Source organism: Tamandua tetradactyla, chromosome 23 (assembly GCF_023851605.1).
Source record: "Tamandua tetradactyla isolate mTamTet1 chromosome 23, mTamTet1.pri, whole genome shotgun sequence".
Taxonomy (NCBI): Eukaryota; Metazoa; Chordata; class Mammalia; order Pilosa; family Myrmecophagidae; genus Tamandua; species Tamandua tetradactyla.
Genome location: NC_135349.1, coordinates 53811441 through 53836236, shown reverse-complemented (window position 1 = coordinate 53836236; position 24796 = coordinate 53811441). Strand labels below are relative to the sequence as shown.

Genomic DNA, 24796 nt, shown 5'->3' with positions numbered 1-24796 from the left:
GCAGCCCATTTCTGCCTATGCCTGGAGCAGTTGCAGCCGGAGAAGTCCCTCGGCTGAATCCAGAGGCTGCCAAGTCTCCGTAGAAACACAGCCAGTAAAACCTCCGTTTCCTCCCCTTTCCTCTTTTTCTGTGAGCCCAATGAGTGAACTCCACCTTGACCAAGTTTAGAGTCTCTTTCCTTTCCCTCTGGGAAGCCGCCTGTGGAGGAGGGGCACGGGGCGCCAGCCGCCGCAGCTTGGGGAACTCACGGTTGTGGGGAGGCTTGCAGCTGATCCAGCTGGTCCAGACTGGGGTATGCTGTGTCCAGTCACTGACGTGGCTCCGGGAGCTGTTCTGTACTGTTTCTGGTTATTTAGTAGTTGTTCTGGAGGACGAACTAAAACGTGCACATTGCTAAGCTGCCATCTTGGCCCCTCCTCTCTCCCAGACTTTGCATACTAACCTGTGGAAGTGCTCTCCTTCAGAGCTCATCTGTACAGTGAGTTTAGGGAGAAGCTCCAGGCCAAAGCACAGGGCCTTCCCTGATTCTTCCTGCACTTTTGTCTTGTCTTGGATGCGTGCATGTGGCCCTGGGGGTTCCCCCGTTAACAGGGTTCCAAATATCCCCTCTTCCCTAGAAACAGTTTCCTCATCGTCCAGGCACTGCAGTGTATGTCTTACAGCCCAGCTGTCCCTGCCCCAGGAGGCCACTTGCCTGCCCTCCCAGTGCTCTGGAGGAGAGCTCAGTGAGCTGCCTGCTACATGTGGGGCAGGTTCTAGAGCAGTAAGCCCTCAGGCTGCCCTGAGACAGAGAGGGTCAGACATCTGTGCTCCTTCTGAGAGCAAGGGGTCCTCTACTCCCCCATAACTGGACCAGGGATCCACACTGGGTGTGCAGGCTGGCTATGGCACTGAACTCGTGGGGTGGGGAGTGGGGGTCCAGCCAGGGCACCATGGGGTCCTACCACTTCTTTTTTTCCAACAAAAACTACAGTTTTTAATAATGGAAACAATTTGCCATTCCAGAAGCAATTTTAGGGGGAAAAAATCTTCCCTATAAAAAGTAAAATTAAATTCATCAAAATTATATATATCATAACTTTTGCTTCTGCAATTTAAAAAGCTCCTCTGTAATACTGCCCTTCTCTTAAAACCATTCTTGTACCATCACATATTGAAGAGAAAACACTATCCAGCAAAGCTTAGTTTAGCATGAGTTTGTAAAACTTTTAAAAATTCATTCTTTGAGTGTTTGGAGACTGCAGGAGCGCCTTCGCCATGGCAGTCGGGCCTATTTCTGAGCGGAACCAGGATGCCACTGTGTACATGGGGGGCCTGGATGAGAAGGTTAGCGAACCGCTGCTATGGGAGCTGTTTCTCCAGGCAGGGCCAGTGGTCAACACCCATATGCCAAAGGATAGAGTCACTGGGCAGCACCAAGGCTATGGCTTTGTGGAATTCTTGAGTGAGGAAGATGCTGACTATGCTATTAAGATCATGAACATGATCAAACTCTATGGAAAGCCAATACGGGTCAACAAGGCATCAGCTCACAATAAAAACCTGGATGTAGGAGCCAACATTTTCATTGGGAACCTGGACCCAGAGATTGATGAGAAGCTGCTTTATGATACGTTCAGCGCCTTTGGGGTTATCTTGCAAACCCCCAAGATCATGAGGGACCCTGATACAGGCAATTCCAAGGGTTATGCCTTTATTAATTTTGCTTCATTTGATGCTTCGGATGCAGCGATTGAGGCCATGAATGGGCAGTACCTCTGTAACCGCCCTATCACTGTGTCCTATGCCTTCAAGAAGGACTCTAAGGGTGAACGCCATGGCTCAGCAGCTGAATGACTTCTGGCAGCCCAGAACCCACTATCCCAGGCTGACCGCCCTCACCAGCTGTTTGCAGATTCACCCCCTCCACCCTCTGCCCCTAATCCTGTGGTATCATCATTGGGGTCTGGGCTTTCTCTACCAGGCATGCCTCCTCCTGGCTCCTTCCCACCCCCAGTACCACCTCCTGGAGCCCTTCCACCCGGAATACCGCCAGCCATGCCCCCACCACCTATGCCTCCTGGAGCTGGAGGACATGGCCCTCCATCAGCAGGAACCCCAGGGGCTGGGCATCCTGGCCATGGACACTCACATCCCCACCCATTCCCGCCAGGTGGGATGCCCCATCCAGGGATGTCTCAGATGCAGCTGGCCCACCATGACCCTCGTGGCTTAGGACACCCCCATGCTGGACCCCCAGGTTCTGGGGGGCAGCCACCACCCCGACCACCACCTGGAATGCCTCATCCTGGACCCCCTCCAATGGGCATGCCCCCCCCCGAGGGCCTCCGTTTGAATCTCCCATGGGTCATCCGGGTCCCATGCCCCCACATGGCATGCGTGGCCCTCCTCCACTGATGCCCCCTCATGGATACACCGGCCCTCCGCGGCCTCCACCCTATGGGTACCAGCGGGGGCCCCTGCCTCCACCCAGACCTACTCCTCGGCCTCCAGTCCCCCCTCGGGGCCCACTTCGAGGCCCCCTCCCTCAGTGAATTCTCCTCCTTCCCCGTGTAGCCTCCCTGTATCTTTCCAACTCCTCGGACCAGTCAGAGTTGCCATTGCTCCCTGGGGCTGAGGCACTAAAACCCCTCAGGCCTGTTTTTTAAGTATAATTTTTTCCATAGGAGGTACTTTCCTTTTTTTCTATATTGGTCCCAACTGTTTTGCAAAATGCACAGACAAAATAAAACGAAATACCTTGTTTAAAAAAAAAATTCATTCTTTATACAATTATGTGATGATATTGTGAGGCATTGATTGTACACTGTACACGGAATGTTTGTATGTTAAGAATGTTCATGTTTGTATGCTGTTTTGGTTTGATAATATAAAATAAATTAAATCAAAAAATTTTTTTAAAAAGGCTGTGCAACAGGGAAAAAAAAAAAATGTTTTGTGCCCAAGCCTTCTGGCTGCAGCCTCTCTAGCACATAAAAAAAGAAAGAAAGAAAGAAAAAAAAGAAATTCATTCTTTGGCCTTAGTGGCCTTTTTCTCCTTTTAAACATTACAAATGCTGCTGCAATAACCAGTGTTTGGGAAAGAATATCAGTCTCCCTAGAACCGTGAATTGAAAGCATTTCCATAAAGTAATTCTTCCAAATGACAGCGTGAAGTGCACATGACGAGCAAGCCTCTGGATGTTACAGATGAGCAGGGCTCTTTGAGATGAGCTGCATCAAGTACAAAACAAAAACAAAATCACGGATACCCCCATCAGCTACCACTTTTGGTTCTAACAGTGTCTTAGAATGAGAAACAAATGCTTCACAAAATACGAACTTACAGTTGAACTGGGTGGGTAATTTCGAAATTGGGTGGTTGATAACGATATCAAGCCCAAGCCGTAGTCTGCATGGGAAAACCAGTTTAAAAATCATGAAAACATTCCCTGAATGGTGAAGTTGGGTGACAGTGTCACTAAAACCTCATGAATGTACTAAAAAAAAAATTACATGCAAAATTAACAAGATGTGCCATACATGTTTTATAGCTAGTTCTACTTTTTTTTTTTTTTTTAACTTTCCTTGAAAGCTTAAATTTGGTTCAGTAACTCGTGTGTGACATCGAGATCTGCTTCCTACAGGATGGGGATTCTTTGAAAAGTCAGAAGAGAAATGCAATAAAAGGCAGCATTCACAAAGGAGGCAAAGAACTGAAGCACCTTGGAATTTCAAAGAGGATCTATTAAGTGTCACCAATGACTAACCATTCCTTAGGAATTTATAAACAAAAAATAATCTGGACTAAAAATAGACTGACTTAATGGCTCTCTGGAACCACAGCATAAATTTCTCATTGTCTCAAATACATGATTGAATAAATTGAGGTTATTTAACCCAATTTAAGGAAGGCTTCTGTTGCATATTGCATTTCTTTGGTGGGTAGAAACACCCTTCCATTGAAATAAAAATTTCCGTGAAGCCCTCTGTGCCATGGGCAGCAGGGCACAGGCTCCCTCCTCTCCTGCCCCCCACGAGCAGTCACGCGAGTCCTTCGGGATGGGCCTCCTCTGGCAGTTCTTTAATCCAGGCCCTGTTCTATACTATCTAAGAACCAGCTTCTGTTTATAAAAGGAAGAAGGAAAAGGAAGTGAGAGGGAAAAGGAAGGAAAGAAAAATAGAGGAAGGGAGGAATAGAAAGAATGGGCATCACAGATGTTTCTGGGACCTCACTCTGCTGAGCCGCCTACTTTCCAGGGGAAGCAGCTGCTCCCACCCCTCCACACAAACTCCTCTTTAACCTTGAAGCCCACCTTGGGAAGAACAGCACCTTAATAGGCATCGGCAGATGGGCCTCAGTCCTTGGGAACTGCCCCCCTCCCCAGAGCTACGCCAATTAGATCCTCCCCTCCATGACAGGATCACTGGGGGCAAGTGGCTCGACCCGCGAGTCAGACTGGCTGCCTGCAAAGTGCATGCCAGCTGCGCCTGGAAGGACCTAGCTTCTCCTGTAGGGACCCAGCTTCTCCTGTAGGGACCCAGCCCCGCCTGGAAGGACCCAGCCCCTCCTGTAGGGACCCAGCCGCGCCTGGAAGGACCCAGCCCCGCCTGTAGGGACCCAGCCCCGCCTGGAAGGACCCAGCCCCACCTGTAGGGACCCAGCCGCGCCTGGAAGGACCCAGCCCCACCTGTAGGGACCCAGCCATGCCTGGAAGGACCCAGCCCCACCTGTAGGGACCCAGCCATGCCTGGAAGGACCCAGCCCCACCTGTAGGGACCCAGCTGCGCCTGGAAGGACCCAGCCCCGCCTGTAGGGACCCAGCCATGCCTGGAAGGACCCAGCCCCACCTGTAGGGACCCAGCCATGCCTGGAAGGACCCAGCTTCTCCTGTAGGGACCCAGCCATGCCTGGAAGGACCCAGTCCCGCCTGTAAGGACCCGGTCCCGCCTGTAAGGACCCAGCCGCGCCTGTAGGGACCCAGCCCCACCTGGAAGGACCCACCCCCGCCTGTAGGGACCCAGCCCTGCCTGGAAGGACCCAGCTTCTCCTGTAAGGACCCAGTCCCACCTGTAAGGACCCAGCTTCTCCTGTAAGGACCCAGTTCCGCCTGGAAGGTCTCCCTGCTTGCTGCTGGGTCCTCCTCAGCTCCTGTCTTCCCTGACTGTGTTCCCACATTTTACCCATTAGGAAACCAAACAATCCTAGAATGGGGTGAACAACTCAAAACTGAATGTTTTTACTTGTTTACAAGCAAGTATACTTTTCTCCTCTACCAAAACCACATGCTCCTGTCTTCAGAGCCCCCTGCCTCTACTCAGACCTTATCCCACATCTGTCCTCAACTTTCTTTGTCAGATTCCTACACATTCCTTCATGGAGTCCCCAGAGTTCCCAGCTTCCTGTGCCTTTCAGTTCACATGGATGATTTCCTTTGACATTCCAAACAAAACAGGTAGTTTCAACATAGAGCTAGTGTTCAAATAGGTTCCTGGTTAAGCTTTTAAAAAATCATTGCACATCCTCAGCTTAACACCATCCTATCATTACCACATAATTAAAATAAAAGGACAGGGGGGAGCAGACAGGCGGGTTCCTGCCCCAAACCCCTCTCTACTGAGGACCTTGCCGGGCCTGACACCGCGGGCCAGAACTTAATGTGCAGAGGCCCTCACACGGGCTCTTGCAATGCGAGGTGCCATGTGTTCGGTTGGGAACTAAACCTAGAGATAGAGGAGACCTGTGGGCCATGGGGCAAGAGAACAGCCCCTGCTGAGAGTGGCTCACTGCTCCTGGGCACACAGGTGAGCGTGTGTGCACCCGCCGAGGAGCCGGGAGCCCCGGGCCCTAGTCTGCGTCCCCACCTCGCCTAGGGTGCCTTCAGGCTGCACAGCCTCTGCGCGCCCTGCCGCCGCTGCACAAGGAATTCTGTGGTCCCAGGACACCGGAGGCTGCTGCTGCCCAGGACCATGCCCTCGAAGAGCAGAGCCGAGGGTCTGCCCTGGGCCCTGCCCCCGCCGCACGCAGGCGCAGAGAGCTTGTGGGGTACCTCCCCCGCCCCCTGTGGCTCTGGGCCCCTTCCCCTCAGGCGTTGGTGCCGCAGCCAGGAAGTGTGCTCGTGCACCCCTTGCTCCCGGAGCGGGTTTCCCAGGATTCCAGGAAGCCCGTGGAGCTTGGCAGGGTTTCGTCTCCTTGCACAGGGCCACTGGGAATCCCATCTGAGGTCAGGGCTGCCATCTTCAGTCAGGGCTTGCTAAGTCGTTTCTATGCTCTTCATAGTTTCCCCTTTGGCGAGGGTACCTGTGGGTGTCCCTCTCTTTTCTCCACATCCTGCTGGCCTGGGCGGGGCTTGCTCGGGATGCCCTCCTGAGGAAGGCTCTGGTGGTGAAGAGGTTCCCCGGGTCCCGAGGCTGCAGTGGCTCCCGGGTCACTGGCACTCTGCCTGGCCATCCAGCCACCCAGGCCCTTGCCACTTAAAGTGGCTCTTCCTCCATTCGGTGCGTGCCCTGTCACTGCAGCCCTCCAGTGCTGCCTGGAGCCCTGGGAAAGGCGCGCCTGCCAGCTCTTGCTGGTTGTTCAAAGCTTCAGAAGTGTCTTGCCAGCCGTCTTGACCTGAGCTGAGGCCTTCTGTGTGTTCTGACCTCTCCTCCTGCCCTCCCCTGCCCCCTGGGTTGCTGCAGTAGTGTCCGACTCTGCTGCCTGCGTGTTTTGATGTTCTTGTGTGTCCTTTCGGATGCACGTTTCCTCCCCTCGAGGGCAGAGACGGGCCCTCTGCTCCCTCTCACTGGGCTTGTGGGAGGGCGCCTGGGCAACAGACGTCGTTGAGAGGCTGGGTGGGTTCAGTGCAGGGTAAAGCAGGCCTGCCGGAAGACGTCTCGCTGTGCCCCCTGCCTCTTCTCATGGGCTGGAACGACCGGGGCGAGAAGGATGCTGTCAAGGAGCTGTGCTTTCATGGCCACCCAGCACCACATCCTCTCCAGACCCAGTATGTAGGTGCCGGGTGGCTGCCATGAACTCCGGAGCCATGGGGATTCATAGCGAAGGACATTTTCAGGGTGGAATCCAAGTCAAAAATGAAAAAAACAGACCCTCTTCGAAGTCTCTGAGAACTGATAACAACAAACCAGAAAAAATCCAAATATAAGCCACTTTGGGGAAAAGCGTTTTACCTGGACTTACCTTCTGTCACAATATCTGAAAAACTGCAAAAAGACATTACAGATCTTGGAGGGCGAGTTGAAGAATTTCTCAGCAAAGATATCAGTTATCTTATTTCAAATAAAAAGGAAGCTAAATTTGCACAATCCTTGGGTAGAATTTCTCCAATACCAAGTCCAGGATCTGTGTATACTGCAGAAACAGCTTCACCTCATCCCAGCTGTGATGGAAGTTCATCTAAGCTCCAGACTCAGTGTGTTTAAGCAGAGGGAAATTATTAGTTGAAAAGGCTATCAGGGACCATGATTTTATTCCTTCAAATAATATATTATCAAATGCCTTATCATGGGGAGTAAAAATTCTTCATATTGTTGACATTAGATACTACACTGAACAAAAAAAAGAGTTGTGTTTACTCAAGAAATCAAGCACTTCTGTAAGAGATGTGGGGAGAAGAGCTAGTACACAGAAAACAAGAACAGGTCGACTGAAAAAGCCTTTTGTAAAGGTGGAAGATGTGACTCAGCTTTATAGGCCATTTTATCTTCAGTTGACCAATATGTTTTTTATAAATCATTCTATTCAGAGAAGGATGCTGTCTTCACGGCATTGTCATCATGTCTGTCATCACGGCGGTGTCATCATGTCTGTCATCATGTCTGTCATCATGGCAGTGTTGGGGCTGTTCATGGGGGAGCAGGGCACCCAGCACATGGGAGCATTGGGTAGAGGACAGAAAGGCTGTCACCAGGAGTCCCCGCCATGCCATGCCAGACCCTGCTTGGCCTTGCTTAGCTGGAGCAACCTAAGTGCCCCACCATGGCTGGACTTCAGGCCCACCCTGCCCAGAGCCCCAGTGCCAGGACCGAGAGGCACCGTGTGCCCTGAGCTGGCTGCCGGCCTGGACTTCCTGCTTCCCTCTGAGTCCCCCTGGGGCAGGTGCTGACCTCTGAGTCAACATAGAGCCTCTGCATTGCTCCCTGACCCCTCAGGTACCAGATGCACACACTGGGGTGCCCACTCAGCACAGTCTTTTTCTCTGTGCACAACACCTGTCTGGTTTCCTAGTCTCCTTCCTGTCAGGATACCCGTCCCCAGAGGAAGTTGCCTTTTTTGGGGTGTATTTTAACAGCTGTTCACCAGAAGAGACCAACTCGCTTGTTTCCATGGAAGGTAGAGGGGACCCTCTGCTGTCCTCAGTGACCAGGGGAGGCGGCGACTGTCCCTGTAACATAGGTGAGTGAGATTGTGTGCCTCTTGTTGACTCAACTTTATTTTTAACTTTTCCTTAGGATGGAGACATTTTAGCCTCCAGCTTCTCTGTCGACACTCAAGTTGCATACATCCTAAGCCTGGGGGTGGTGAAAGAATTCCGAAAGCACGGCATAGGTAAGGGAGCAGGGGCCGTGGGCTACCCCCACCCCCACATGCAGCCTCTTCCTGCCTCTGCGGTTCCAGCCAATAAATGTCCCGCCAGTCTGTCCGTCCACCCGTCTTCCCACCAACTCGGGCTTATCATCCCTCCCCACCCGCAAGCCCCCTAATGCCCTTCGTCCTGCCTCCGTCTCTTTGCACAAACTATCTGTGTCTTCCTGCAGGAGCCACGTGCCACACATGACACGGTCAGATTAACCATGGCCCCAGCCTCCCCCTGGGGAGGGCAGCCTCTCACCCTTCTGCACACACTGCTGTGTCCGTCTACACGGGTGCTCTTGATTCAGAGTAGAAAACATACAATGGGCAGAGTGACCCCTGGGACATTTCTGGAAAGGTCACTTCCTCACCCACATCATCCTTACCTTTCCGACTTCACCTCTTCTCCCAGGTTCCCTTTTACTGGAAAGCTTAAAGGATCACATATCATCGACTGCCCAGGACCACTGCAAAGCCATTTACCTGCACGTCCTCACCACCAACAACACAGCCATCAGCTTCTACGAGAACAGAGACTTTAAGCAGCATCACTACCTCCCCTACTACTACTCTATCCGAGGCGTCCTCAAGGATGGCTTCACCTACGTCCTCTACCTCAACGGTGGCCACCCACCGTGGACCATCCTATATCCTCTGCTTCTGGGGCTGGGGGCAGTGTGGCCAGGAGGTGCTGGGGGCTCCTGGCTGGCGTTCAGGCAGCCAGGCTTAGGAGATGCCGTGCATTGACACATTGTTCCAGGCCAGATCATCTTTTGGGAGACTCTAGTGCAAGGGTTCTGAATGCACGTCATGAGGAAGCAGGCTCTCTGTGGCCCTCGGTGTGCCCCAGCATTCTGCTTGGTACAAGGGGTAGAGCCACCCCTTGGCCCGGGAGCCGTCACCCACCCAGCAGGCACTGGTGAGCGTGGCTGTTCCAGGTGCTGGGGCACAACTGAACCAAAAGCCGAGAGGAAACAAACCCATGGGGTGTGAAAAGCGTTTTCAGGTTCTCCCTTGCCCTTCTCCCTCCTCTTAAGCTCTCTCTAGCCCTTGACAGGGAGGAGGGGTCCAGGAGACTTCCTAGTCGTCATAAAGTGGGCCCCGAAAGTACTGTGTGTGTCCCAGAATGAGTCTAGGACTTACAGCATGGGGAAATAAGCGGGAAAGAGAAAGGTGGCCCCAACCCCGCAGGCCCCCTGCCTCGTGAGGACTAAGCGTGTGGGGCTAAACGAGGGCGGGTGCTTAGTCCCGGGTGTCTGGGGCCTCCCCCAGAAGGCCCTCTTGAGGGGGGCACTGGCCTTTGTCACTGTCCGCTGCAGAGGCTCCTCTCTCCAGCAGCCTCCCGCACACTCTGCAGAGGCCCATGTGTCCTTGGTCCCCGGGAGGGGTTCCTGCTGCTGCACGGGACCTTCTGGTCTGTGGGAGCCTACTGTGTGCCCTGCTCAGAGGGCTGCGCCCATGTGCGTGGGCAGGCGAGAGGGTCAGCGTCTTCCTTAACCGAGCCCCACGGACTACATCCAGCACCTGGGCTCGGCGCTAGCCCACCTGAGCCCCTGCTCCATCCCCCAGCGGATCTGCCGCCAGGCCCACAGCCTGCTCTGCAGCTTCTTGCCGTGGTCGAGCATCTCTGCCAAGGGTGGCATCGAGTACAGCAGGACCATGTGAGGCTGGCTGGCTGGCCTGTGCCACCGCCCACCCTTCGGCACCCTGCGGAGCCTCCGTCCTGCCCATCCGACCTCTGCTGCCCGAGCTGTGAGCCTGGAGCACACCTGGTGTCTGACAGGTATCCTGGGGCAGGTGGGGGCAGGGGCCGAAGTGAATGAGTTGAGGGCCCTGGACAGGCACCTACTGCGCAGGGAAGTTAGAGCAAGTTGAGGCTGTGCCGACTGTCCTCCGGAAATCTGAAAGAAAGCAGGTGAACAGAGGGTTCTTCAGCCAGAACTTTGTTTTCCTACTTCCTAATTTTGTTGTTAAGTAATACATTTGCATGGTTCAAAAATGGAAAGAGGATAAAAGAATGAAGCCCCTGTTCCCTTGTGCTTGGCTTCCCTTCCTGGGGGTGTAGGTGCCCTGGATGTCTTCTGCACAGCAGCTGTCCTAGCCCCTCGTCCTGCACGACTGCCAACCTGGCCTGCTCCGGCCTGGGCACCTTGAAGATGTTTCTGCTCAGACACAGGCGTGAGTGCCTAGAGCAGCTGGTCTGAGACCCCAGGGAACATTGGGGCCAGAAGGGCTCATGGGTCTTCCAGAGTGCACCCCCTTTTCCTGTATGGACACAGCCCAGAGCCGGTGGCACCCTGAGCCCAAGCTTCTGCAGCAGGGTCTGCGGCTGACCATGCTGGGAACCTGAGTTTAGAAGATCTGCCCCAGTCCCTGCTGGGGACCAGGGAAACCTGGGTCACTGGGAGTGACTCTGGGCCTGGAGGAGGCTGGTGGTGGGCGGGGCAGAGCGTGCCTGCAAGCATTCATGCTTTCACCCCTTCTCTGTGCCCCTTCCCACAGGCTCTTCCAGCCCTATCGCTCCTGGAAACCTCAGCCCCTGCCGTGGTGCCCTGGTCCCGCCTTCCGTGGACAGTCACTGTTCCTTCCTGCATCACCCATGGCCTGGTCGGGGTGTGGCTGCATCCGCTGTGGTCTCTTTCTTCCACCACCCTGGAGCAAGAGGGCAGGAAGGGGCTTCGCTCCCACCCCCCTCACCCGGCCTCTTCCCCTTTCTGCCGTTCCTTGCTGCTCCTGCCGAAGCTCGAATGAACTTTCTCCTGGGAGGTAGGAACCCAGGTGTTATGGACAGACTTGACTGTAAAGACACAGGACCATAGAACAACATGAGGCGAGATAACGGAAATGCCAACCCAGAAGCCTGGAGTTGCGCTGCCAGCCCCTGCTGTTCCATGGGGCGCCAGCAGGGGGAGGCTTGTGCTGGGGGAGGCTCTTCACCCCAGCCCAGTACTCTGGGGCTCAGCTCCCCAGCACGGAGTCAGTTAACAGGGGTGGTTTCCTGCTCATCAGCTGGGAAGCAGACTCCATCTTCTGCTGACCCCTCCTGTTCTGGAAGGACCTCAGCTACTGGTTGGGTCATGGACAGCACCAGGCAGGTTCCAAGGCTGCCTTACCCTCTGCAGCCCCCAAGTCCTTTTGCAAGCCACAGCTCTGAGTCCTGGCCAGATGCAAAAAGGAGACCTTGGCAGATTGTGCCACTGCAGCAGCTTGGCCTTTAGGGTGGAAGAGGCGGGAGAGGCTGTGTCACTGCTGGAAAACAATGCTTGCAGCATGCTGCGTGTACCTGCCATGTGCTTCTGGTGTCTTCTACCCTCGTATCCCAGAGCCTCTTGCTGCCTCTCTGCCTTCCAAAGCAGCAGTAGGGATAGAGTCACTTCCAGTGTGGCCCCATGGCCCCAAGGTCATCAGAGAGCATCCTGGCAGTGCTGCACCCACCAGCCTAGAGCATAAAGTGAGAAGGAACAGCGGAGACAGGTGTGGCCTCGGTGACTCAGGTCCTTCCCGGCTGGGGCCCTTGGTGCTAGGGCCAGCCCTTGGCCTCCTCCAACCTGGCAGTGCAGAAAGTGATCCTTGGAATGAAGGCGAGCCCCCTGGGCAGGAAAGGCCTGTCCTCTTGCCCGGCCAGCTGTCTGCCTGCCCTGCTTTGCTGACTAGTCTGCTCCTCTGCTGACATTGGCCTCGTTCTGAGGCCCCAGCTTGCTGTCCCCACTGATCAGAATCAACGGTGATCATGTAACTTATTTCTGCCCCACAGGGTAAGGGAAGAGTCTTCTGGAAGGTTCTGCCCTGGACATTCATAACTGAGCTCAGACACCTTGCCTTACCCCTCCCTGTCCTCTAATCACTGCAGCGTCCAGCCCAGCATTGAATGGATTGTGGTGTTCTGTGTTATTATAAACCAATCAGTAGACTTGAATGGACACATCCCTTCTGTCCAGTGCCCAGCCCACTGTCCCCGGACCCCTGCCTGCCACTCAGCCCCCTTTGCCGGGGTCTGGGAGCTTCTCGTCTTCTGGGCAATCCCCAGGATTATGTCCAGCCCAGGTCCCGTGGGCTGTGACCAGGCGTTGCCAATACCCCAACTTGTTGCTTATGTAATTAACCTCGCCACAGAATGCCAAGCTAGGAGAAGGGCCCAGAGAACTGGAGAACACCGCTAGGGGTGTCTTTAAAATGCTGCCCCTCTCTGTTCAGGCCATCTCCCTGGCTTGCTCACCAACTCAAGCTGGGAGTCAGTCCGGGTAGGGCTTTCTCGTGGTTCAGGAAAGCTCCACAGGTGATGCAGCTGCATGGATAGGCTGTGGCCCTGGGCCACTGCACCCCCCCATGGGAGCCTGAGGGGGACCCCTGGCCCAGCACACCCCAGCCTGGGAGCCTGAGGCATGTGCCAGCCTGTCTTGGCCCCTTGCTGGGCCTGACCCAGGCCCAGGAGCCTTGGTCAATCCCTCACCAAACCTTTTGGCCCCCCGTGGGGGGAGTTGGATTTTAGGCAGATAGGGGAACGTCAGGGGGGCCCAGCATTCCCACCCCAGTCTGGGCACGCCTAAGCCTGTGCATCCCTATTCTAATCTGGCACTGTGTGACCTCAGCCTACGCCCTGAGGGGCTGTGCATCCCCAACCAGCTCTCCCGGGGGAGAGGCCCCGAGGTGTCTGTGGAGCCGGGGCAGGAGAGCAGGGTGGGGGGGGGCTGGCTGTTGCCCCCAGGGTCCGGGAGCTGTTCTCTACCTGCCACGAGGTCTCAGGGTGACGGCGTGCCTGGGGGCCTGGCCACACAGCAGACTGGCCTGCTGGGTTTCGGGGCTCCTCAGGAGCATCCTTCCTGCTGGTGAATCACAGCGCAGTCAGTGTCTTTTCACCCTTGCTGACAGGTCATGTCAGGGTAGGGGGTGACACCTTGGGGCTGTTGGTCAATTCACGTGGCCAAGTTTCAGCTTGCCCGGAATGCTTTTTCCCCCCGGCCCACAGGCACTGTGGACATCAGGAGCGGGAAGAGTGGGCCCCGGGCTCATCGCAGGGTTTCATGGGAGCAGAGTCCAGGGAGAAGTGGGGGCACCCAGCTACTCCTGGGTGCCGAGTGGGGATGGTTCTGGAGCCTGCAGGTCTCCCTGCCAGGGCCTGGTCACCTGTGATGGCAGAGTTGTGCCCTCCTAGCTGGGCACAAGTGCCCAGTTAGTCCAGTGCTGAGCAAGTGCTATGGACTGGGATTTTGTAAATGGCCTTGAGGGTGTCACCCTTCGTGGTGGGTGGGTGGGTGGCCCTCGCCCAGTCTGCCAAAGGCCTCGAGAGCAAAACAGGCCAGAGCAGAGATGCTGCCTTGAGATGGCAGCTGCGTCTCCTGCCGAGTTTCCAGCCCGCAGCAGCCTGCCCTGCACGTTTTGGACTTGCCAGTGTGAGCTGATTTCTTACATCTGGGATTTGCGCCTATGTATGTCCACGTCAGCCTTGCAGGCCCTTCTCCACTGAGCCCCGACTGCTACTCAAGCTCTGGGACAGTGGCCTGTAGGACAGCCTCTTGGCGGAGTCTGACGCCCAGTCCCCTGGACCAGCCCCTCAGCTGTTCAGAGAATGAGGGGAGGGGGCGAGGGAAGAAACCCCCAGTAGTGGTTGGTGGGCATTTTAGGGTTGTCTGCTAATTTGGGGGCCCATGATCTCCCCGCCCCCAGCATGCAGCACTTTGGCTCGTCTGCCTCTCAGCCCATTGGGAGTGATTCTCAGAACCCTGAAGGTCCTAGGGAGAAGGCTTAGAGGCAGATTTACAACTGTTTCTGTCTTTCCCAGGGGCTGCAAGCCGGGGCTGGAGGTATCTGACCATGAACCACCCCAAGCTTAATGGCTTAAATAGCGACCACTATTTGCTCAGAACTCTGCAGTTTGGACAGGGACCAGCAGGGACAGCTCATCAGCACTACACAACATCAAGCAGGGTGGCTTGACCCGGGCTGGAGGGGCCTTGGCTCCCTCCCCGTGGCCTGGGCTCCCCCCCCCCCCCCCCGGCTCTCATGAGGCTGGGGTGCTATCCCACTGCATGGCTGTCCCTTAGGTGGTCACTGACGACCCCAGACCTGAACGCCCACAAGGTGCACGTTCCATGATAAGAGCAAGACCCAGAGCCAGGCCCGGTTCATGGGGAGGCGGCACACGGTCCTTCGGGGGTGGCCAAGGTGGCTGTCAGCCTCAGGCTGGGCCCCCAAGGTCTGGACCCTGGGGCTGTGTGCCCCTGAGTGTCCCATCTTCATTCCGAAGCAGGGCCTGGGCGCCCACAGTCCCCTAGGCCCTGTCAGCTCAGAACCAAGCTGAGGTGATCCCACAGCCTGGCCCTTGGCAGCAGCCCCTGCCTCCAGTCCACAACTGGCAGCTGGGCCAGGTGTCCCCTTTACAGTCCTCTGGTGGTCTCCCTGTATGTCTCGCGAGTGGTCCTCCTGGGCTGGGGGAGGCAGCTGCCTGTCAACCCCTATGACACCTCAAGAATGGACCCACTGGGCAGCTGCATCCCTCCCACAATTGCCAGGGCACAGCTGTTCTTTGGTGGACGTGACCACACCTGCCTTCCTCTTGGGGTCTGTGCTCAGCTTCCGCTGCCCAGGCCCATGAGCTTTTAGCCTGAAAACCAAAGCCAAGGCTGAAGCCCCCAGGGTCTGCCATCCCAGGGACTCAGACAGTGTCCCAGTGTGGGCCTGGGTACGGGGAGCCCTTGCCTCCCTGAAATCCAGCTATCCTGGTGTCCAGAAGTGTCCTTGATAGAGTCACCTGTAGCTGGCAGGAACCCAACCTGGGGTGGGAAGTTGGCCAGCGTCAGGGCTCTGTGGCCAGCCTGGGTGTCCTTTAGGACACGGCCTCGTGTATAGAGTAGCTGTCAGTTCCATCCAGGGGCATTGGCAGTGTCCAGAGATGGGAGGGGAGAGGAGGCCAGGGACCCTGATAGGCCCCAAAGTGCCCAGGACGGCCCCTACGACAAACAGCCTGTCCCTCCCAACCCCCACCCCCAGTGTCCACTGCCCTGAGGTCGAGAGGCAGCCAGCCTGAATGCCTGGGGTCTGGCCCAGTTGGCAAGGAGCAGGGCTGGGCCAGTGCTGTCTGGGGGGCAGGGGTCCCCACTGGCAGTGCACATAGCCAGGGCCTGGGTGAGGGGCGGTGTGCAGACCAGGCCTACGTTTCTACCTAGTGGTGAGAAAGTGCTGTCCCACCAAGCATCTGCCCCAGCACCAGTCTGCCTCCCTTAATGCCCCCCTCTCACACCCTGCCAGGAACATGATGCCCTGTGTTTGGGCCTTTGGAGGCCCTAGCCCATCCTTTAGAGTCAAGCTGGAAAGCACCTCCTCCAGGAAGCCTTCCCAGAGTCCCACCCTCCTTGATGCCCTACTAGCCCTTGGCCTATGCACCTATCTGCCCTGGTTGGGCAGAAGTGCCATGATCCATCCCTGGGATCACAGAAAGCAGGTGCTAGAGGGCTGTTTTTCTAACTGAACAATCTAATGGCAGACAGACAGAGGGACCAGAAGGTGGAGGCTCTGGCTTTTATTGCACTTAGACCTGTGGGCTCCTGGCCTCTCGGGAGCCCGATCTCCGCTCGACCGGGCCTACTGCGCACCAGAGGCTGAGCAGGCCACAAGGACTCACCATGTGCCATCTCTCCTGCTCCTCACTTTCTCCCGGGGCTGGCCGGGGTCTGGGGCTGGGTGGCCCACCTGGGCCTGTTGGCTGCAGGATCTCCTGCTGGGGCCTGATCCCGTCCTCTTGGGACCTGCTTCCCCTTCCTGTCCTGGAGCTGGAGAAGCAGCCCTGGCCCTCCGGGTCCCTATGGCCTCCCCAGGGTCCCAGCACAGGTTCTCTTGCACAAGGGACACGTGGACTCTTCCAAGGCCTCCCAGGACCTCTTGGGTCTGAGCCCTAAGCCCTTGGGGGGACCAGGCTGGGAGGGGGCTCTCTTGGCTGGGTCCATGCTCGAACTGGAAGCTGAAAAAATGGGAGAGAAGAGTGTCACTGGGAGAACCCAAGGGGACGCTGCCCACCATGCCCCTTGGAGCCCCCAGAATCTGACATACTGGAGGTGGAAGGGGCGGGCACGGGGTCTTCCTCCCTAAGGAGAACCCACGGAGGGCAAGGGGGGGAAGTTCACAGTTCAAGCTGGAGAGGTCTTCATCAAACCTAAAGCTCTTTTTACAAAGGAGACCTGGTGAAGGGTCAGAGTGGGCCAGGTCCCTCTGAGAACAGGGCTGGGATTGAGACCTGGGCAGTCCCACTGGCCTCACCCTTGCCCCTGGCCTAGGGGAATTGTGGTCTTGGCCCAGTAGGGCTCTTGGCCCTTGGGTATGATGTTATTGTGTGTTGGGGGGTATCTTCCTAGTCCCCACTAGGAGGCTTGGGGCATGGAGAGGGTCCATCCTGAATCCCCAGCCCAGTCCCAGCCTCCCCCATTCTGCCTCAACTTGTTCTTCCCAGGCTGTCCCCAGGCAGCTGGGCTTCCAGAAGGGCAGGGCGGTGGTTGTTACCTGGGCCCAGGGGCTCCTGCGGTAGGTCCAGGGCCCAGGCTGCCCCTTCGGACTGTGGCAGGCAGCCCCTGGCCAGGAGGTGGCCCAGCCAGTGGCTCTCGCAGCGACTGGCCGGCTGCTTGTGGGCCGAAAGGTAGAGGGCCAGATCCCGGAGGTGGCGCAGCCGGAAGTTCTTGGGCTTGCTTCCCGGGGCGGGGGCACTGGGGCACTGCTGCTGCTGGGCCCCCAGGCCCCCCTCGTAGATGTTGGAGGGGGTGTCGGGGTGGCTGGGGCGTCCGCGTGCCCAGCTCACTGCATCTGTTGAAGGAGAATGAGGGAAAGTGGACCTGACTTCTAAGACCCACCTCTGCAATGGATGCCACTCCTGGCCTGTGGAGCCTCAGTTTACCTGTCTGTCAAAGGGGCCCAGCCCCTGCCTTCCCGCTGCCCCTGCCCTCATGTTGCCACTCTTCCTTCTCCCAACCTACAACGAGGTCTAAGAAGGTGGAGGCCTTGGCACGAGGGTCCCTCTCAGGACTCCCCCTGCCCCAGAGAGTATTTTGGCTCCAGTTTGGAAATTGCACAGAGGGCCTAGAAGGCCTGGATGACTGGTCGTTCCCCTCTCTCCAGCATGCATATCCCTCAGGCCCCCGTGACGTGGGGGCCAGGTTGGCAAAGGAGGTATCTCTCCTCCTGCCACCCTTCCCCACAGCCCGGCACCTTCTCTTATGCGCAGCTCAGAGAAGGCACAGACCAAGGCTTCCATGGGGGGCTGGCGTGGTGCGCGAGGAGGGGCCCTGTTCTCCCTGCCCCCAGAGGTGGGTCTGCAGGTCTCCCCTAGCAACCAAACCTTATGACATCATAGGGAAGTCTCTAGCCTTCCTGGACCCCCAAGTTTGGGAGAGGTCGATGCCGCAGTCATGGCAGGGTGGGTAGAAGGCAATGGTAGGAATTGGACCCCAAGGGGTCTCCATGGTCTCTCTGGCCTGGGACAGGCCACCCAAGACTCAGCTCTGGCAGGCTGGCAGTCACTCACCAGGGTGACTTCTTGACACTTGGAGTTTCTCATTTGTGAATGAGGGATTAGGGGTGTAGGCCCGGTGAGACCCATGTCGGTGCTTGGAGCATGCTCAGAAGGTGGTCTGGGTGACAAGGCAAGTCACTTACATTGTCTAACTGCCTAGTTCCCTGTAGCTAAGATACGGGGTAATGTGTGGATCCAACGATAGGGGTGCACAGGAATCACTCAACTTGCAGCCTGCACAGAGTGAGCGCCCAGCCCAGTCATTAGGAACTGTTTTCTGCAATACTGCTGCTGGTTCTCACTCCACTGAGGAGTGGCCTACTGGAGAGGACAGAGGCTGGGCCCGGCCGCTGCAGGAGGGGTGGAGGGGGCTCTCGAGGAGGTGGGTGGCCTGGGCTCCTGGGCATGGCCATGTCCAGGTCGTGGGCTGAAACTGGCACCACGACTGCAGCATCTAAAGGCATGCCAGAGAAACAGTCTAGAAGACAGACCTTGCTTAAAGCCAAACCCAACTACCAAAATTACAGCAAAAACCCAGGGGTGTGCTGTCATGCACTGCTAGTGGTAATGTAAGATGGTGAAACCACTGGGGAAAACAGTCTGGCAGCAGCTCCTTAAAAACGTATAGACCTACTCTATGGCCAAGCATTCCCACTTCAAGGGATATATCAAAGGGAGTAGTACACTGATGTTCACGGCAGCATTATTCAGAATAGCCAAACACTGGAAACAATCCAAATGCCCATGAATAGATGAACAGATAAACAAAATGAGGTGCACACAGAAGGTGGAATATTATTTAGCCACAAAAAGGAATGAAGTTCTGATACATGCCACAAGATGGATGAACCTCGAAAATGTGATGGCAAATAAAATAAGCCAGACACAAAAGACCACATGTATTATGATTCCGTATTTATGAAATGTCCAGAATAGACAACTGCATAGAGATAGAAACCAAGTTAGTGCTTGTTGTGGGCTGGAGACAGGAATGGGGAATGCTGCCAATGGGTACAGGGTTTCTTTTTAGGGTGATGAAAATGTTTTGGAATTAGATGGTGGTGATGGCTGCACACTATGTAGATATGCTACAAGCCACTGAATTATACACTTTTAAAGGATGTTTTATGATACATGAATTATGTCTCAATAAAAAATGAATTTCAAAAGAGGGGCCAAGAACAACAAAAGGGGGGATAGACCTAGAGCTGGTTTCATATTTAATGGTGAAAGAATGAATATTTTTCCCCTAAGATCAGGAACCAAACAAGAATACTTGCTCTCATCTTCTCTATTTAACATTATACTAGAGATTATAACTAGTGCACTCAGTTAAGGAAAACAAGACATTCATACTGGAAAAGAAGAAATAAAACTGTCCTTATTCACAGATAATGTTTATCCATGTAAAAAATCCACTGGAATCTACAAAGAAGCTACCAGAACTAATGATTTTAGCAAGGTTGCAGAATTCAAAATCAATCTGCAAAAATCTATTATATTCTATATAAAAATCTACTGTATTTCACCATCAATGAGCAATCCGAAATTGAAATTTTAAAAATATATAGCAGCATCATTTTGAGAACTAACTTCTTAATAATAATGAGTTTTCTGTCCTATAAATGAAGTCTATTGCTCCATTTATTTAAATCTCTAATTTTTCTCAGCAATTGCTTTTTTAAAGTTTTCACTATACAGGTCTCACAACTTTTTTCAAAATTTATTTTGTAATCCAAACCAAAGTTTGGGTAGGTTTTTTTTTGGTAAAAACTGACACGTTGATTTTTAAATTCATATAGAAATACAAAGGACATAGACAAAACAAAAACAAAAAACCTTGAAAACAACAGCTGGAGGATAACAAACCAACCTGGTTTAGACTTACCATAAAGCTCAGAAATCAAGACTGTAGCACTGGCCTCAAGACAGACAAACAGATCAATGAAACAATGGAGAATCGAGAATTAAACTCCTACACCTATGGACAACTGATTTTTTATAAAGGTGCCAAATGAAATTTAGCAAACAAAGGTGTTTTGACCAAATGGTGCTGGAACAATGTCCATATGCAAAAATGAAAATACCATAAGATAACTTTGATCCCTATCTCATACAATATACAGAAATTAACTCAGAATGGATCACAGACCTAAATGCAAAAACTAAACCTATAAAATTTCTAGAAGAAAATGCTGGAGAAAATATTTTTTTTACTTTGGGGTAGAAAAATGTTTTATACTAAAAGCACAATTCATAAAAGAACAAATTGATAAATTAGCCTTCAACAAAATTTAAAAATGCTCTTCAAAAAGAGAATGAAAAAGTAAGCCACAGAATCAGAGAAAATATTTGCAAAGCTTATGTCAGATAAAGGACTAGGATCCAGGCTACATAACAAAATCTAAAATTCAGTAAGAAAAAAAACACCAGTTGAAGGAAATGGGCAAAAGATTTGAACAGACATTTCACCAAAGAAGACATACAGATGACAAGAAGATGAAAAGATAGTCACCATCATTGGTCATTAGGGAAATGCAGTTTATAACCATAATGAGATACTACTACAGAGCGTCCAGAATGGCTTAAAATTAAGGAGTGATCATACCAAGTGTTGACAAAGATGTGGAGGAATGGAATTCAGACTGTGCTGGTGGGAATGTAAAGTGGTACAGTCACTTTGGAAAACAGTTTGACAGTTTCTTAAAAAGTAAACACCTAACATAAAACTCAGGCATTTTTCCCTTGGATATTCCCATAGCAGCTTTATTTGTAATAGCCCCAACCACACCTGTCCCTCAACAGGTGATGGCGAAATTGTGATCTGTCCATACAGTGGATATCCTATCAGCAATAAAAAGGAATGAAGTTTTGATACATGTCATTACACAGATGAATCTCAAAATAATTATACTGAGTGAAAGAAGCCAGACAATAAAATAGTATCTACCGTGTGGTTACAGTTATAGAACACTCTAGAAATATTCAACTATACAGTGACAGCAGAACAATGGCTGCCTGCGGGGTGTGTGGGGGCAGGGAAGAGCCAGAGGAAGGGATTACTAAGGAGGCACAAAGAACTTTCGGAGGAGATGGGTACGTTCATTTTCTTGATAGTGGTGGTTTCATGGATGTGTACACGTGTCATAACTTACCAAACTGTACACTTTAAATGTGTGCAGTTTATTGGATGTCAACCGTACCTCAATAAAGCTGTTAAAAAATTAATAGCTTAGTATACCTAAGAGTCACCTCTGGAGGACCTCTTTTATTGCTCAGATGTGGCTGCTCTCTCTCTCTAAGTCCAACTCTGCAAGTGAAATCATTGCTGTCCTCTGTACGTGGGACATGACAACCAGGGGTGAAAGTCTCCCTGGCAGCGTGGGAGGTGACTCCCAGGGATGAGTCTGGCCCTGGCACCATGGGATCAACAATGCCATCCTGACCAAAAGGGAAAAAAGAAGTGTAAAAAATAAGGTATCCGTGGCTGAGACTGTTGAGAGGCTACTCTGGGGGCCACTGTTAAGCTTCAGTTAGACATTGCTACTTATCATAACCTGCCAAACCCCAACCAAAACCATTACAACCCATCCTAAAGAACACCTAGGGGCAATATATGATTCTACAAAAGTTCCATGTACTAGGGTTACTTTCCAGAAACATATAACCTCCAAATGGGTCACTAGACCAGATAAATCCTGAAATGCAGAGGGGCCAGCAGCCTCTCCAGAACATCAACTAGTTCTATTCCCCTACCCAATATTACTGACAGCCCTTTCCAACATGAAAAAGTTAGAATGGGCATAGCCCAAATACCCCTAAAAAGTGAGAGAAAGATCAAAGGTGATGGTGAAGTTATGCAGAGAAGGTAGGGTTTAACAACTGAGTATGAGTGCTGAATCATTATATTGATATTTCTTTTAGTCTCCAGTACCTTAGAACACCTAGAAGTAAAAACCTAAGATTGTGGAATTGTAATCCATACCGAACTCTGAAATCCGTACTATAGCTAATTGTCGTGTGGTTTGAAATTTATTGCTTTTCTGTATATATGTTATTTTTTAAAACAAAAGAAGTTGATTGTGATGATAAAGCACAGCTATATGATATTGTGCACCATTGGTTATATACTTTGGATGATTACATGGTTTGTGAAAATATAATACATATATATATTTATCAATAAAATTGCATTAAATTTTTAAAAAACTTAATAGCTTAAAAAACAAGGGAGGAGGCTCTGCTTCCCTCCTCAGTGCTCCCCCAGTACTCTCAACCATACTGGATCCCAAGTGTTGTCTGCACCAAACTGCCCATCCCATCTCTTCTAACCCTTGCAGCCACCCTGTCAAATATTATCTCTATTTTTAAGGTTGGTGAATTTAAGGCACCGAGAGGTTAAGTAACTTGCCCAAGGTCACACAGCTGACTGCTTCACTTAAGGGCTAGCGCTGGGCACTTTGGCACACCAGTTTGCCCCAGCTCTAGAGGGAAATGCCAAGTGCAAAGGCACCGAGGCAGGAACAAGCTTGGTGGCTTCAACAGAAACCCGGCAGGGTGGACAGAGGAAAGTGAGCGAGGGGGAGAGTGATCTGAGAGGTTGGAGTAAAGAGACCCGGCTAAGGGATCTGAGTCTCATTCTAATTGCAATGGGAAGCCACTGGAAGGTGGCTTTTGTTTTGTTTTAAGCTTTTCTTTGTTTTTAGTCATGTTTATTCAGATCACTTTACAGACAGGATTATTCACACTTTTTAGGGTACAGTTCTGTGAGTTTTGAAAATGTCTGCTGTCAAGTAACCACTATACAATCAAGACATAGGAGAGTTCCATCCAAATGGAGAGTTCCATTTTGTACCAAGAGGTACAAAAGAATTCCCCCAAATTCTTTTGTACCTCTTGGTAGCCAACTTTTTCCTGGCAACTGCTCAACTTTTTGCCTCAGTTGTTTTGTCTTTTCCAGAATGTCACGTAAATGGAATCACACAGTATACGGCCTTTTGAATTTGCCTTCTTTCATTATCATACCTGCACTGGAGATCGATCCTTGTGCTTGTGTATCAGTAGTGTTCCTTTTTACCGCTGAGTAGTATTCCATTGTATGAAAGTGCCACAATTTGTTTATCCATTCATAAGTAGAAGTACATTTGGGTGGTTTTCCTTTTGGCAATTGAATAAATAAAGCCACTATAAACTTTTGCTGACAGGTTTGGGTAAACGTAGTTTTCATTTCTCTTGGGTAAATACCTAAGATTGGCATTGCGGAATGGTATGTTAAATGTATGTTTAACTTTATAAGAGACAGTCCAGCTGTTTTCCAAACTGCCTGTACTGTTTTCAGTTCTTACCAGTAATTCATGAAAGTTCAAGGTGCTCCACATTCTTTCCAGCACCTGGCATTGTTACCGTGTTCTTGTGGTTAAAAATTAAAATTTCAGCCATCCTAAAAAACTGTGTAGTGGTATCTCTTTGCGAGGCAAGTTAGATGGGGGAGGAGGGTGGGGGAAGTGACCCTAAAACCCATAACACTAAGTTCTTTTTGGCATGCACCTGCCCCCACACACCTAGTTGGTGCCTGAAAAGAACCAAGAGAAGTGCAGCTCATCAATCCCTTATTAGCATAGCTAGAGGGGGAAGGACACCCCCGCCAAAAAAATGTCCTTATAATGCAAGGATCCCAACCTCACACCACTGCTACTCCTTTGGAGAATGCCCACGTTCATCTTTAAGTGTGTATATTCGCTGCACAATAGCATTAGCATTTAAATTTGAGCTGTACACACCCATGAGTCTTTGGACTCTTTGGCTGTACAAACTTAAATAGTCCTCGAATTCCTTCCTGAGACTGAGTCAAGAACCCTTGTTTGAGGTCTCAATTTCTCCAAGAACTCCCAGGGCTGTTTACCTTCAGCTGGGGTTTAATATGAATTTCCCTAATGACAATGTTGAACATCTTTTCACTTGCTTATTGCTTGCCATCCAGCCATCTTCTTTTGTGAAGTATCTGTTCAAATTTCTTGTCTATTTTGTAACTGGGTTGTTTTATTGAGTTTTGAGAGTTCTTTATTCTGGATATGTCTTTTATATATTTTGCAAACATTTTCTCTTAGACTGTGGCTTATCTTTTCATTTTCTTAAAGTGCCTTTTGAAGAGACACTTTTTGGTGTCATCCAATTTATCGATTAAAAAAAAAAAACTCGCACCTAACTCAAGGTCACAAAACTTTCCCCCTAAGTATTCTTCCAGAAATGTTATAGTTTTAGTTTTTACATTATAGGCTTGCAAACAATTTTTGGTTAATTTTTAGCCTCTGTTTCTAGTGCAAAAAATGCGATCAATTATTCGCATCTAAATTTACAATTGTTCCAAAAGCCAATGTTGAAAAGCTCATCCTTTCACCATTCAGCGCTTTGTCGACTCTGTCCAGTAGGCGTGGGTAGACTTTGGAACCCTCTTTGTGTTTCATCCATGTAGGAATCTGTCGCTTCCCCAATGCCGGCCCTAACGCAGGCTGGGGGTCCCCAGGGGGTTCGCTCTTCTTCGTCACCTGTACTCCCACCAAGGTGGCCGGGCTGGGTGGTCTCCCGTGGCCATGTGCTGGACGCTGTCCTCCGTCCCACCGTCCAGGCCCGGTCCCCAGCATCACCGAGGAACGGGAACACGCCCACTTCTGGCCCTAGCCACACCCCGAAGAGAGAGGCCGCGATTGCCATGACAACCGCTCCTTCCCCGCGTGGGGGTCACGGACTGATT

The 24796-nt window shown here is 52.1% G+C and overlaps 2 protein-coding genes and 2 pseudogenes across 6 annotated transcripts in view; 3 read left to right on the top strand and 1 right to left on the bottom strand.

Moving 5' to 3' along the window:
- Positions 1-10327, top strand: part of NAA60 (N-alpha-acetyltransferase 60, NatF catalytic subunit) — a 60404-nt gene extending 50077 nt beyond the window's left edge. For all 3 annotated transcript variants that reach the window (XM_077141995.1, XM_077141997.1, XM_077141996.1), the window contains exons 4-6: positions 8432-8528; positions 8965-9199; positions 10061-10327. In XM_077141995.1, coding sequence (XP_076998110.1) covers positions 8432-8528; positions 8965-9199; positions 10061-10217 — 489 coding nt within the window. In that variant the 3' untranslated portion in view covers positions 10218-10327. The remainder of the gene's footprint in view (positions 1-8431; positions 8529-8964; positions 9200-10060) is intronic.
- On the top strand, positions 1016-3597 carry LOC143667605 (splicing factor 3B subunit 4 pseudogene; annotated as a pseudogene).
- LOC143667607 (protein DBF4 homolog A pseudogene) lies at positions 5025-8406 on the top strand (annotated as a pseudogene).
- A 5726-nt stretch (positions 10328-16053) lies between the features above and the next one.
- Positions 16054-24790, bottom strand: C23H16orf90 (chromosome 23 C16orf90 homolog). 3 transcript variants are annotated; one of them, XM_077141999.1, is made up of 3 exons: positions 24591-24790; positions 17043-17339; positions 16054-16506 (listed from the first exon to the last, which is right to left on the bottom strand). In XM_077141999.1, exons 1-3 carry the CDS (start codon positions 24754-24756, stop codon positions 16349-16351), a joined length of 621 nt encoding a protein of 206 aa, XP_076998114.1. In that variant the 5' UTR covers positions 24757-24790; the 3' UTR covers positions 16054-16348. The 3 variants fall into 3 exon arrangements, with proteins under 3 accessions (XP_076998114.1, XP_076998113.1, XP_076998115.1); XM_077141998.1 differs by lacking the exon at positions 24591-24790 and adding an exon at positions 23071-24583; XM_077142000.1 differs by lacking the exon at positions 24591-24790 and adding an exon at positions 17742-17871.
- Positions 24791-24796: the final 6 nt, after the last annotated feature.